We start from the raw sequence: 15,106 nt of genomic DNA on the forward strand, positions 1-15,106 counted from the left end.
ATTTTTACCTTTCCACCTCCTAACTTACAGGGGCAACAGTGTCACTACATCTGGTCCAAAAGTCTGGTGACAAAAATTCCTTGTGGAAGTGAAGAATTCCTTCCAGAGGGAAGTATAAATGACATTTTATCCTGTGTGTTCTTTGAAACCCACAATAAACCCACTGACCCAAAGGCAGCATCTTTTCCACCACCCAGAGTGTTAAGAAGCCTGGAAAGGGAAGATGTTATGATCCCAAAGACAGGCACAGTGATCCAGAATCCACTCATTCCATTTGTTTTCCCTTCCCATCACCCTGTCAAGGCCGAATCACTGAGGGTTTGTTGTTCCCAACTCCCTGTGGTGCTGCTCTCTTTGCTGACTGAGCAGGAACTGCAGCAAGCCTTGAATTGTTCTGCTTTCCCTTAAAGATTTGGATAAAAACAGACTTAAAAATTAGTAGAAAACAGTTGGGGATTTGCTTTAAATCACTGTCAGACATATTTACTTTGTCCACGCTCAAAATGTTCAGCAGGTACTGGATTATCAACTTAGACACAAGAAAAAAAATAAAATATTGAAGAAACTCTACTCTGAGAGGCAGAATAATGTTGCTGATACAGCTGGTGGGTTGGCTTTGCTGTCCTGAGAAACACTGGGGAAAACAAACAATCAAAGCAAATTAAAATGGTTTAAAATGACAGAATTTAAGTAGCTGAGCAAGGCATTGGTTAAAGGGAACATCAAGCTGGATTCTGGGATTTGGGCAATTTTCCCAGTCCCAGGGAAGTCTTTCTCTGGATTGTGGTGCACAAAATTTAAAAAATTAAAATAAAAAGAAAATCAGAGCCTTAGTTTGTATTCCTCTTTTTCACTGAGTCTTGCAAACAGAGGTGGAAGTGCTTTAGTGCAGACTCTACTAGGAATAAAATTAAAATAAAAACAAGAGTTTCCTCATTTAAAAAAAATACATTACAAAGAAACAAGATTTTAAAAAAGAGATAAATATGTTAATAAGCACGTTCTGTGTGAAGAGACTTCTGGCTGGAATTTCACCCTTATTTTCTACTCAGCTTTTCAACTGATCCTGATTCTCCAGGTATCCCACTAATCCCACAGTGATCTCAGGACAACACCTCTGTCCTTCCTTTCAGAGCAGGTTGGCCAAGCTCAGCTCCAATTTGCTTTGGAATTCTCCTGCCACCCTGGAAGGACCTGGAAGTCCCAGTGCCACTGGAAGTGCCACTTACACAGTGTTAGTGCCCAACCCTTGTGCCCTTCCAATTCTCCCAAAGTCCTGGAGTCATTTCAACTTGGGTTTTAAGGATATTAAACTCTCAGAACTGTAGGAAAATATGTAAAAAAATAAAATAAATAAATGAGGGAACTGAGTGCAGACAAAACACATAAAGGAATAAATCACTGGAGGTAGATTGTTATCAATGTGAGTTATCAGTTATGCCAAGCCCTCAAGATGTGTTCTGGGGCAGCCAGAGCTCATCTTCACTCTTTCTGAGCTGAATTATGAGGAGGAAAACTGGAAATACTTTGGAGAAGGGTCCAGAAGGCTGAAGGTGGTGCTGGTGGATTGTGTGGACAGGGAAAAAGAGGCAGGGATGGATCCAGGGGAAGGCAGGAGTGCTCCAGCACCCCTTGGCTGAGCACAGGGCTGGCCTGGAGTAGCCAAGGTTGGTTGGGCAGCCTCAGGACTCACAACCAGGTCCTTCCACATTTGTGCATCTCTCTTGGAAGGGGAGCTGTGCAATTATTGTCCCCTGCAAGTTTGATCAAGCTGGTTTACAAACCAAAGTCTTGGACTGTGCCACATATCCTGATGTTGCAGTACAGTCTCCTCCTCCACTTCAATTTCTGAAATTCAGGAGATTTTAATGATGAAAAGAAAATAAGACACCTCAGAAGAGGAGGATTTGGGGGGGAATAACCCCAGAGGTAAATGGACATTCACATAAAGATCTCATGGGTACAACCTACATGTGTAATGTGTGGGGCTTTTTAAAAAAAACTGCCTTATCCTTCCTTCATGTCCCCAACAGGGGAAAGGAAAAATTATCTTTTCCTTCCTTAAAATGTTCTCAATAACAAACTTCATTTACAAAACCTGCACTCACAACAAAAAAAATTAAATCTACAAGCCACACACACAAATTTCCATGCACAGAAGAATCCCAAAAACCTCCCAGTGAGAGTTGGGAGCAACTGCTCAGCACAGGACTGAGCACAACCCCTCGGTCCTCCAGGAGCAAAGCCACCACCACCTGCAACAGCACCAGAGCATGAAGTTCTCAGGCAGCAGCTCTGATGCCCTGAGCACACAGAGCAGCTCTGAACTAAGCTTTCCTCTCCCACTCATGAAAAGTATCCAACCCCTGTACTCGGTGCTGGTGAGGCCACACCTTGAGTGTTGTGTTCAGTTTTGGGCCCCTCAGGTCAGGAAAGATCTTGAGGGGCTGGAGTGGGGCCAGAGAAGAGCAACGAGGCTGGAGAAGGGACTGGAGGTGGCACTGAGTGTCCTCTTAAACACCTCCAGGGACAGAGAATTCACCATGTCTTGATCCAACCCCACTGTGATCACCAGCCCAGGGCACAGAGTGCCAGAGTGATCACAGTGGGGTTGGATCAAGGGTTGAACTTGATGATCTCAGAGGTCTTTTCTAACCCAACTGAGAAGAGCAACGAGGCTGGAGAAGGGACTGGAGCACAAGTGCTGTGGGGAGAGGCTGAGGGAGCTGGGGGTGTTTAGTCTGGAGAAGAGGAGGCTCAGAGGTGACCTCAGCACTGTCTGGAACTCCCTGAAGGGAAGTTCTGGCCAGGTGGGGGTTGGTCTCTTCTCCCAGGCACTCAGCAATAGGACAAGGGGGCACAGGCTCAAGCTCTGCCAGGGGAAATTGAAGTTGGAGAGCAGAAGAAACTTCTTTGCAGAGAGAGTGCTCAGGCATTGGAATGGGCTGCCCAGAGAGGGGGTGGATTCCCCATCCCTGGAGGTTTTTCAACTGAGCTTGGCCGTGGCACTGAGTGCCATGATCTGGTAAAGGGACTGGAGTTGGACCAAGGGTTGGACTTGATGATCTTGGAGGTCTTTTCCAACCCAATCCATTCTGTGATTCCAGCTGAGCAGTCCCTGTTTTTCTGGGTCGCTGCTGCTGTCACACCTCACATGGATAGTTTAGGAAACTTTAATTAGGAAGCACATACAAATTTGTGTAATTAGAATAAAATTATATGGTTTTACACAACAAAAGGTGAAGAATTACTGGTGGTGCCTTTCCCTTTCTGCCCTGCTGGCAGCTCAGAGGGAACTGAGCCCAGGGAATTGTGGAATCTCCATCCTCAGAGACACTCCAAGCTGGGCTGGGCAGTCCTGAGCAACCAGCTCTGCCTGGACTGGGCTGAGCAGGACAGAGCAGGTGGGCCCTGAGCTCAGAACTTCCCCAGAAGCAATTCCAAAGCAAACCTGCTCCAGAATATCCACAGACCAACACAAGGAACCCACCTGTCGCTCCTCCTCCAGCCGTATCCTCTCCTCCTCTTTCCGCCTTTCCTCCTCTCTTTTTGACTCGAGTTTTCTCCTCTCTTCTCTCTCTGCTTCTTCAGCCTAAAAAAGAAAACATAATGCAAGTCAAGCCTTACTCCTCCTGAATATACACATTTTTATTTCATATTGTGATCCCATGAGGGGGTTTCTTCCCATCTTCCCAGATGCCTGCTCAGAAAAAAACCTTAAAAAGAGTAATAATAATAGTCATTATCATTTAACTGCCCCTCCCCTTCAGCACAATCAGCATTGTAGTAAATTCACAATTACCCCCTCCCTTGCCTTTATTAAGGCTTTAAGTTTTGAATGTGCATATGAGGTTATAGTAACATTAAAAAATACGTTTTGTGGCATTCCATTTCTCCTCCCTTCAAGTTTAGTTACAATGGGAAAAAAAGTGCCGGGAATATAAACTCTGTAAAACCATTTCAAATTTATCATTCAATTTATCACTAATCTGGGCTGAATATCCTCAAGAAAATTTGTACTGGTCTCTTAAAATAATTTTATTTTTGTTTTTAAGCCAAAGAGATTGCTGAGAAATGCGGGGGAAAATAAAAAGGGTGTTTAGTGTATTACTTAATTTTTTTTTCTTCAGTCTCTTCAATACACTTAAATTTGAAAATATATTAAGAGAACAAACAGAAAACATTCAAATGGAGGATCAGTGGCTTGGAATGATTCAGAGAAAAAGCCCCAAGCAAGGAATTTATCTGTCTACATGGGAAAATAAAAATCAGCGTGGTTTAAAATGAAACAGAAGATTCCTTGCTCAGCCAAGTGATGCTCATCGAACTTCACTCAGATTTTCCACAAAAAAGAGGCCAATTAAATCGAATGAACGTGGAAAGTAACAACAAAATGATGAAAGAACTGAGTGAGTGAGAAAAGGCTTGTAATGGAAGGTTATATATAACATAATAATTAAGTTTATTATTAACTGCTCTGTCTACTGGAGAGCAGACACTGGAGTCAAACCTCAAGTGGCACTAAAATTGCCAGGCTGGGATTTCAGCAGCTTTGTTTGGACTCTACACATTAAAAACTTTCATACAGAACAATAGAGAGTCTGCAAAAAATAGAACAACTCCAAGGAATTAATGCACAACCTGCTGCCCTCCACAAACACCTCAGAAAGCTGCAAACCCCCTGTTGCTTCCCTGGAACTAACAGCAAAATGCTTTTCATTTCCCCCAGTCCATATAAACAATAAATGATGATCCTTATGGGTCCTGCACAACTCAGAATATTCTGTAATTCTGCAAACACGTAAAGCCAAAGGGAGTTTTTACACTGTGAGAGCACCTGGAATAGCACTCAGGGCTGCCCATGGCTTTGCTCACAACAACACCATGTGGGTTTGGGTGGATTTTTAAGGGTAGACAGGACTGACATCAAGGCACAAAGCAGAGGAAACATCTAATAGAGAGCACTCAAATTTTAACTCCTTTCCCCTCCCCAAAAAAATGCCAGAGATCTGAATGGAAAGAAAACAAAACTCCCATTTTCCATGGCCCTCTTGGGATTTGACAGAAAAAGCTGAATTTCCAGGTTTAAAGGAAAACAACAGTGGTTGCAGTGATGATGTTGGCTTTGCCTTCCTGGGGTGTCTCTCACCCCCAGTTCTCTGTTGAGCTTTTCAGGCTCTCTCTTGATACGTGGCAGGAAACACTCACCTCTCTCTGTGCTTTCCTGGCTTGTTTCTCTTCTAATTTCCTCTGCTTCTTTGCTCCAATTTTCCCAGACACCTGAACTTCTGGCACCTCCTCAGCATCCTCTTCCCCTGCAACATTAGATGACAAATTATAAACTATCTGTAAAAACTCCCCTGCAGAAACTCCAGTGCTGTCCAGGAAAAGGAGACACACACACACCAGGAAAGACTTATTGGATGGAAAAAGGCAAAAAAAAATTCACTCAAGACTGCCAAAGCCACAGAGCAGAAGCAACAAGGCAAACACACACTCAAGTGAAGGCAGAAGTAAAAATTTCCTTGATCTTTGGAAGGGTTTTCATAAGTATTTCCTGCTTTGGAACATTAAAAGAGGTATTTTCTCTTATACATTTCTTGTACTAATGGTTGTCATTAAGAATCTGCTGAACTTGCCTGCAAAGACTTTCCTCCCAGTCACCTTCAGGCTTTGCACAAGAGTTTATCCACTGAAAAAGTGGGATTCAGAGGTATTCCAATCACCCACTGGATAAAAGTCACCTTGGAGGGAAGAGGGGGGGAAAAAAAATTCCCTGACATCCAAATCTTGGGTCTAATTGCAAGAAAATGACATGTAAATAGGTGCCTGTTGGATGAAAATTGGGTGGTTACAGAGATGGTTTCTGCCACTGTGAAATATGGAAGAGTCTTCTCGCTCAGGAACATTTGGCCACTTTATTTACTGGTCTAAATTAGTCCTTGCTCTCAGCACACAAGTCCTGTGGACTGACATGACACTCCCAGAGAAATCCTCAGCTCTCTGCATGGAACACCACCAAAGACACGGAGATTCCTGGGTCTGAATCAGGGAGCAGGATCCAAATCAAAGATCTTCACACATGGATACCTTTTTGGGTAAAACAATTCATAGAATTGATATTCTGAGCACCCACGTGGTGACTTCACGTCCAAAGCCAAGATGTTTTCTGCAGGAAGTTCTTTCCAGAGCACCTGGTGCCCTTTTTTGGGAACCCTAAAAGTTGCCATGAAAGGAGCACATGGATGAACGAGACTTCCCCTTCTTTTACAGGCAGAATTAGGTTTGAAACACTCTTGCTTTACTTATTCCAAGACACTGTATGGGACTATGGTTAAGCCACTGAGAGACAGCAGGAGAAACAAATGTGAGAGCTGTGTAGGTGACTCTCAAATGACAGAGCTGTGCTCAGGAGAGGGCATTAATTAGTCTGAACTGGTCTGATTACTGATCAAAGAGGTTCCCCCTTCCCACACCACACAGAGCAACAGGGGACACTCAAACCTGACCCAGATGTTTCTGCAATTTTGCTGAAATTTAAAATCATAGAATCCTAGAACGGATTGGGTTGGAAAAAACCTCCGAGATCATCAAGTCCAAGCCTTGGTCCAACTCCAGTCCCTTTACCAGATCATGGCACTCAGTGCCACGGCCAAGCTCAGCTCAAAAACCTCCAGGGATGAGGAATCCACCCCCTCTCTGGGCAGCCCATTCCAATGCCTGAGCACTCTCTCTGCAAAGAATTTTTTGCTGCTCTCCAACTTCAATTTCCCCTGGCAGAGCTTGAGCCCATCATGGCCCCTTGTCCTATTGCTGAGTGCCTAGAAGAAAAGACCAACCCCCACCTGGTCAGAACTTCCCTTCAGGGAGTTCCAGACAGTGCTGAGGTCACCTCTGAGCCTCCTCTTCTCCAGGCTAAACACCCCCAGCTCCCTCAGCCTCTCCCCACAGCACTTGTGCTCCAGTCCCTTCTCCAGCCTCGTTGCTCTTCTCTGGCCCCGCTCCAGCCCCTCAAGATCTTTCCTCAACTGAGGGGCCCAGAACTGAACACAACACTCAAGGTGTGGCCTCCCCAAGGCAGAGTCCAGGGGAAGGGTCACTGCCCTGGGCCTGCTGGCCACGCTAGTTTGGATCCAGGACAGGTTCCCATTGGCCTTCTTGGCCACCTGGGCACACTGTTGGCTCCTGTTGAGCTTCCTGTCCCTCAGTCCCCCCAGGTCCCTCTGCCTGGCTGCTCTCCAGCCACTCTGTGCCCAGCCTGGAGCGCTGCAGGTGGTTGGGGTGGCCAAAGGGCAGGACCTGCACTTGGCCTTGTTGAGCTTCACCCCATTGGAATCAGCCCATCTCTCCAGTCTATCCAGATCCTAAATAATAAATAACTATTTATATGCTAAATATAGAGCCAAGGGAGGTCCCACCAAACACACTGTGTGAGCAATCCAGCATTAGCAGGTATTACTCCCAAATTAGCTCAGTACTGGTATTATTTTAAGAAAACTATTTCTGGCAAACATCACAAGTATAAAGCTGTGTCTATGACACTATTCCACCTGAGGGCTTCTCAGATTTCATCTATATTCAGATTACCTGAGGCAGACTAGGCAGAAATCTAAGCCAGGCTTTTAATACCTTATTCCAATCCTGGATCAAATGTGCCTTTCTTCAGGAGCATTTGCTGAGCAGCTTTAGATCCCTCAAGTACCAGGGGTGGTGCGGACACAGCCTGGGATTCAGCAGAGCTCCAAAGGCCAACAATGCACTAACCCTGGGGGCAATTAATATGGGTTAAATAAACCTGAATGTGCTGACAGGAACATAAACACAGGGTACAATTATTTGCTGAATCAATCTTACAGAGAAGAGCACGGAGGCCGGAGAAGGGACTGGAGCACAAGCGCTGTGGGGAGAGGCTGAGGGAGCTGGGGGTGTTTAGCCTGGAGAAGAGGAGGCTCAGAGGTGACCTCAGCACTGTCTAGAACTCCCTGAAGGGAAGTTCTGGCCAGCTGGGGCTTGGTCTCTTCTCCCAGGCACTCAGCAATAGCACAAGGGGGCACAATGGGCTCAAGCTCTGCCAGGGGAAATTGAAGTTGGAGAGCAGAAAAAACTTCTTTGCAGAGAGAGTGCTCAGGCATTGGAATGGGCTGCCCAGAGAGGGGGTGGATTCCCCATCCTTGGAGGTTTTTCAGCTGAGCTTGGCCGTGGCACTGAGTGCCATGATCTGGTAAAGGGACTGGAGTTGGACCAAGGGTTGGACTTTACCTGTTTTGCTTTACACAGACACAGGTTTGGCTGAACTGGCCAAGCTGAGGAGCAGCTTCAGGGAATCTTTGCTTTTCCTTAATATTTTGAACACATGGAGAGGCAGCACAGCAGGGAAGATTCACACAGGAGTCTGAATCTCTTGGAATTTACAGTTTACTTTTTAAAATGTTTCTCAATACTATCAGAAAATGTGCTGGAGTGCTGATGTTCTCTGTCATAACAGGAATTTACCACCTACTGTGTACAGGACACACAAAACTCCAAAAGAAACAATGAGCATCATTTATTTTGGTTATCACAGAATGGTTTGGGTTGGAAGGGACCCTAAAGATCATCTCATCCCACCCCCTGCCATGGGCAGGGACACCTTCCACTGTCCCAGGTTGTTCCAAGCCCCATCCAACCTGGCCTAGTTGTCCTTGTCATTTGTGTCCAAGGGCCCATCCTGCTTCCTGTGAAGTTCTGGAAGTGAAGCAAATGGATTCCCATCCATGAATAACTCCCAAAAAGTCCTTTGGGCACAGCCAGCTGCTTTAATTTACTATTTAAGCAGCACCTAAAAAGCAGGAAGAGAGGGGGGAAGATGCGAGTGAAAACAAAGAGCTCATCCTGAAAGCAGGAGATGTTGTTAATTAACAGCATGTTATTAACTTCAAAGAGAGGGAGGACACCAGGCACTGGAGGGAACTGGCCCACCATATGGCACTCCTGAGTGACACAGTCCTGTGCTGGCAATAGTCTAATAACTAGTCATAATTTTTATATTTTTGAATTTAATTTGGTATATGTACCCGGTTTAGAAACCGAACAAGACATGGGTTTATTAACCTGAAACCACAAAATCAGTCAACACACAGGCCAGAAAAAAGTGCAGCACAAACAAAGAACATCAGACCTTTAGAGCAGAACTCCAAATGATGAAGTTTATTCTCAAATAAAGTCATTTGGCAGAACTGAGAAACCACAGACCTCCCTCTCCCTTCCACACCTTCTGGGCCTGAACTGGCTCCAGGGCAGACACTGTGGGCACTTTGACAACACCAAAGTCACTGTATGAGTAGCAACAACTCAGAATTGACTTTTGATTCACTAGTTGGGATATTAGTCAAAGTTTAACTGTACTAGAAAGGTTTTTCTACTGATGAAGCATTAAAATTATTTCAAGCACCACAATTAATACAGCTCCATTTCCCTTTGCTGTTTCTACATTTACACATTTTCCACATCTTTCAGCACTTAGAAAAAATGCTTCTTATTTCAAGAAATTCCAGCAGCTCAAACTTAGGCACAACATCCATCAATGAATGTGGATTAAAAATTGGTTTTTATGTGACTTTACCCCAAAAAGTAGCAGAAAACACTCATGCAAACCTTTTTTAGCTGAAAGATCTGAATGCTGCATTTAGATGCTCCACAAAGCAACAATGGACACTTTAACATGTCCAGTTATAATTTTTAAAGCTTTCAAAACCTTTTTTCTTTTTTTTCTGCTTTCTTTCTCAATAGTGATTAAGAATTATAAAGAAAAACATGAGATTCTGATCTCCAAGTCTTTCCATGCAAAAGAAGAGAGGAACTTATTATATCATTTCTGTTGGACTTTAACTTTTCTTTATCATGTTTTATTCATAATCTGCCAAAAGTGGAGAGCCCACAGTCTGCACCAGTTTGGAATAAATAATAAAAGTAACCTGACAAACCCAGATTATTTCTTTGATGCAATCCTTACTTTCAGTTTGTTAAAAAACCAAACCAAAACACAACAGCTCAAACAAAGTCCCATTTTTTGGCAAGGCTTTTTGCAACAAGTCAGAGAGGTCATTCCTAAGATGTGGAAGTGAGTGTGTTTCAAAATTAAACCCTTGGAATCTTCCCTGGAAATGTCCTGGGTTGTTCAGGCTCTCCTGGCACGTCCTCTCTTTTTTTTATTGAGCACACCCACCACCCCCAGAGGGTTGCTCAGTGGTCTCTGCTCTGCTGGAGACACTTGGGAGGTTGCTCTCCTTTACTGGAGAAGTCTCTTTCTTTGTCACCGCACCAGCCAACAAAAATGCCACCCCCTCCCACCAACAGGAGCAAGTTTTGGTTCAAGACACCCTTTCAAATGACAGAAATCCTGAGCTGCACAACTTGTGTCCTGCTCTCCAACTGACTGATCAGCCAGGCAGGCAGGTTTGCTCCCTACATGTCTGTACAGAGTCACTGACAGAATAATGTCCAACAGCCCTCCAGGCAAACAGACATTTGCCTCAGATCCTCACCCTCCTTATTTTTACCACAGCAGGACCAAAATGATCACAGAATCCTAGAATGGATTGGGTTGGAAAAGACCTCCAAGATCATCAAGTCCAACCCTTGGTCCAACTCCAGTCCCTTTACCAGATCATGGCACTCAGTGCCACGGCCAAGCTCAGCTGAAAAACCTTCAAGTATGGGGAATCCACCCCCTCTCTGGGCAGCCCATTCCAATGCCTGAGCACTCTCTCTGCAAAGAAGTTTTATCTGCTCTCCAACTTCAATTTCCCCTGGCAGAGCTTGAGCCCATTGTGCCCCCTTGTCCTATTGCTGAGTGCCTGGGAGAAGAGACCAAGCCCCACCTGGCCAGAACTTCCCTTCAGGGAGTTCCAGACAGTGCTGAGGTCACCTCTGAGCCTCCTCTTCTCCAGGCTAAACACCCCCAGCTCCCTCAGCCTCTCCCCACAGCACTTGTGCTCCAGTCCCTTCTCCAGCCTCGTTGCTCTTCTCTTCTCACTTGGGTTGGAAGAGACCTCTGAGATCATCAAGTCCAACCCTTGATCCAACCCCACTGTGATTACCAGCCCAGGGCACTCTGTGATCACAGTAGGGTTGGATCAAGACATGGTGGATTTTCTGTCCCTGGAGGTGTTTAAGAGGACACTCAGTGCCACATCCAGTCCCTTCTCCAGCCTCGTTGCTCTTTGGCCCCGCTCCAGCCCCTCAATCTCTTTCCTGAGCTGAAGGGCCCAGAACTGAACACAACACTCAAGGTGATCCCACCATTCCTGCCATTATTTGTTCATCTTCACTATTTCCTTGTTACTTGACAGGAAATTGCAGTATTAAATATTTTATGGGAACATCAGATGGTTGAGTCACTCTCTGCTCCAGGAAACAAAAAATGCAGTGTCCAAGTACCTGCTTCACCCCTGAGCTCTTTGCAGTGTTCCCAAGAAGCAGGTTTGGAAGGACAAACTGAATTGCAGACCTGGACAACTGTTTTTTCTGCACACTATCAGCAACCACGTAAAAGGTTTCAACAAAACACCTTTATGTTGACCCAAATGTGATCAGAGCCCAAGTGGATGCTCTCAGAGCATCAGTCAGGCACACACAAGAGCTGCGCACACCCTCCTCAGGCAGGGAATAAATGGATTTGAAATTGGAAAATGGCCAATGCTATTTATTCACAGCACCCCATGCCCCAAACAACCCTCCACCCACCTCCAATTTATTCCCTTTCCCACTGCCCAGCTTGGCCTCTCCTGCCCTAAATGATTAATGCCTGAAACCCTCACCCATTTATGCCTTGCAGCAGGTTCCTTTTCATCTGGGCTGCAGCTGCCCACAAAGCCACCTCTGTCTGCATGCAATTGAAATTAAGATACAACAGAGCTAATTAAGTCTGCTGGCTGGGCTATCAACCCAACCACATGAATCCACAGCTCTGCTTCCAGACTCCTGTTCCACAGGGAAAGGCTTCAGCACTCTGCTCCAGTGTGCACACACACACACACACACACATTTAACAGGGCTGCAGCAAAGGCAGGAATGTTGTGGCTGGAATTAAATTAGGCAATTTAAGGCAATCAAACCCATTTTTCTAAAGCCAGCCTGGAAGTCACACTGGTGGGAACACGCTCAGGGGGTCTCAGTCATCTTGAGAATTACTTTGTCACCAAGGAAAAGTGTCTCCCCAGCAAGCTTTGGCCATCAGAGATGGTATTTACAGATGCTGATGTTCTAACTGAGCACCTCCTGTGAGCACTCAACCAATCCCTGAGAAACATTGCCCAGCACATTGAGACAGGGGGGGCACCCAGGTGGGGTCTGTCCCCCAGCACAGCCCACTCAGAACCCACCTACCCTCTGTGCTGTCATTCTGGTGAGAAAGTCAGGGCTTCACCTCTTGTTTTCTCTCTGTGACAATCCGTGAGTAATTTCAGGGTCTTACCCCTCTGAGCTAAAGGAAGAATTACAACCTGGTTTATAAAGTTCCACTGTAGATTTGAATATTCAAAATAATCTTTTACCATCCTTGTCTGTATTACCTCCTTATCCAAACCTGCAAGTAAATCAGACTTCAGCTACAGAAGAGACAATCAGAAGTTTTCAAGATTCTGCTCCTACTCCCCTGGAGGGCTTGGAGTTTTTTTTCATCCCCCATTACTCTGTCAGAGCTTTGCCTCCTGGCACAAATACAATTTAGCACAGGCAGCAGAAACTCTGAGCTACCACTTTACCCTTGAAGCTTCTTTTCTGATTCTGGAATTGAAATCTGATTGCTGGATGGAAAACACAAAACCCTGGTGCTAAACCACAACTGCAGGAGCTGCTTTGAGGCTGTTTCCAAGAGTCAGCACAACTGGCCCACAACAGGCAGAGCACTTTGGTGTGGCAGCAGCTCCCACCTGCCTGCACTTTCTGGGGCTGTGACAGCAACACAGATGTGGCCAGAGCCTCCTCAGTGAGGGATGAATCCAGCTGGTCACCAGTGGTGTCCCCAGGGGTCAGTGTTGGGGCCAGTCCTGTTTAAAGTCTTTATTGATGATTTAGATGAGGGGATTGAGTCCATCATCAGCAAATTTGCTGATGACACCAAGCTGGGAGGGAGTGTCAACCTGCTGGAAGGCAGGAGGGCTCTGCAGAGGGATCTGGAGAGACTGGAGAGATGGGCTGATTCCAATGGGATGAAGTTCGACAAAGCCAAGTGCAGGTCCTGCCCTTTGGCCACCCCAACCCCCTGCAGCGCTCCAGGCTGGGCACAGAGTGGCTGGAGAGCAGCCAGGCAGAAAGGGACCTGGGGGGACTGAGGGACAGGAAGCTCAACAGGAGCCAACAGTGTGCCCAGGTGGCCAAGAAGGCCAAGGGGATCCTGTCCTGGATCCAAACTAGCGTGGCCAGCAGGCCCAGGGCAGTGACCCTTCCCCTGGACTCTGCCTTGGGGAGGCCACACCTTGAGTGTTGTGTTCAGTTCTGGGCCCCTCAGTTGAGGAAAGATCTTGAGGGGCTGGAGCGGGGCCAGAGAAGAGCAACGAGGCTGGAGAAGGGACTGGAGCACAAGTGCTGTGGGGAGAGGCTGAGGGAGCTGGGGGTGTTTAGCCTGGAGAAGAGGAGGCTCAGAGGTGACCTCAGCACTGTCTGGAACTCCCTGAAGGGAAGTTCTGGCCAGGTGGGGGTTGGTCTTTTCTCCCAGGTACTCAGCAACAGGACAAGGGGCCATGATGGGCTCAAGCTCTGCCAGGGGAAATTGAAGTTGGAGAGCAGATAAAAATTCTTTGCAGAGAGAGTGCTCAGGCATTGGAATGGGCTGCCCAGAGAGGGGGTGGATTCCCCATCCCTGGAGGTTTTTCAACTGAGCTTGGCCATGGCACTGAGTGCTATGATCTGGTAAAGGGACTGGAGTTGGACCAAAGGTTGGACTTGATGATGTTGGAGGTTTTTTCCAACCCAATCCATTCTATGATCTTATGACTGAGGCCAGTCCTGGACATCCTGCAGCCCTGGGCTGGTGTAGAGATCACTTCTTGGCAGAAAAAGAGACACAGAGCAGGATCAGGCAGCTTTGCCCAAAGCTCAACACTTGCCCAGAGTGGAAATTCCACACACAGAACAGAAACTTCGTAGTAAAAAATTTCAAAACTTCCACAATGACAAAAGAATCCACTTCAGATGTTCAGAACTCTTCTAAAGCAACACGAGCATCTACAGGGCAAGACTGAAGAAGCCAGACTGGTTTGGTTTTGGTGTTTCTGGATAAACTGCCCAATCACTTTGCTCCTGAGCCCTGGGTGCCCCAGCTGGTGCTGCACTGCCTGGCACCAGCATCACTCTGGGCACTCTGGGCTCTCCCTCCACAGGAATCCACCACTTTTTGGAACACAAACAGTGTTTTGGGGAGAACTGGCTATTTCAACAGGTTGAAATGGAGACAGTGAATTGCCCCAAACTGCTTTATATTGCAATGGCACAAGACAAAATATCCACTGAGTAGGCTTTAAAACATGTGACATCCTTTTCTAAGGGGAAAAATGCCCAAACTCCAAACCACTGCAGGTGTAGCTCAGGGCCAGGCTAAAAGATTTGCAGCACAGAGACAGAAGCACAAAACAGAAGCAAAGAGCAAGAAGCTGTTTTAATTTGGAAAAGGAATTAAGAGAAAACAAATAAAAGAGAGATGTCATTTCAAAGGAAACTTCATGCAAGAGAGGCAGCACTTGCATCTGATGTACAGAAAGCTGCAAAAGAATTATTTATAAAGCCCAATGACACAGATTCCTCTGTTGCTGAAGTGACTAAGATGAGATGATCCACTTGCTTTGACAGCTTCCCTGCCAGCCTTGGCATTCAGACTTTTGATGTCTGGAGTTGAAAACTAAATATTTTTAGATTCCAATTTCTTTTCAGGTCGTTATCACATGAGCAGAAATAACTAAAGTTGAAAAGTTCAGGCCTGTCCATTCCCCATCTGTGAAATAATTAGCTTGGGAAGCACATTTACCTGTCAACATGAGAGCAAGAGGCTTTCTACAAACTGCAGGGCAAGAAAAGCTGACCAAAGTGCAGCTGGTCACTGTCAAGGCATCACACAGATGTGTGATCACTG

At 46.0% G+C, this 15,106-nt stretch overlaps 1 protein-coding gene across 2 annotated transcripts in view; it reads right to left on the reverse strand.

Annotated features, from left to right (window-relative positions):
- The window catches only part of DDRGK1 (DDRGK domain containing 1), a 39,755-nt gene that overhangs the window by 15,389 nt on the left and 9,260 nt on the right, over positions 1 to 15,106 (reverse strand). For both annotated transcript variants that reach the window (XM_071557071.1, XM_071557072.1), the window contains exons 3-4: positions 5,209 to 5,315; positions 3,491 to 3,592 (exon numbers count right to left, since the gene is read on the reverse strand). In XM_071557071.1, the coding sequence (XP_071413172.1) occupies positions 3,491 to 3,592; positions 5,209 to 5,315 (209 nt within the window). The remainder of the gene's footprint in view (positions 1 to 3,490; positions 3,593 to 5,208; positions 5,316 to 15,106) is intronic.

This window comes from Pithys albifrons, chromosome 5 (assembly GCF_047495875.1).
Source record: "Pithys albifrons albifrons isolate INPA30051 chromosome 5, PitAlb_v1, whole genome shotgun sequence".
Taxonomy (NCBI): domain Eukaryota; kingdom Metazoa; phylum Chordata; class Aves; order Passeriformes; family Thamnophilidae; genus Pithys; species Pithys albifrons.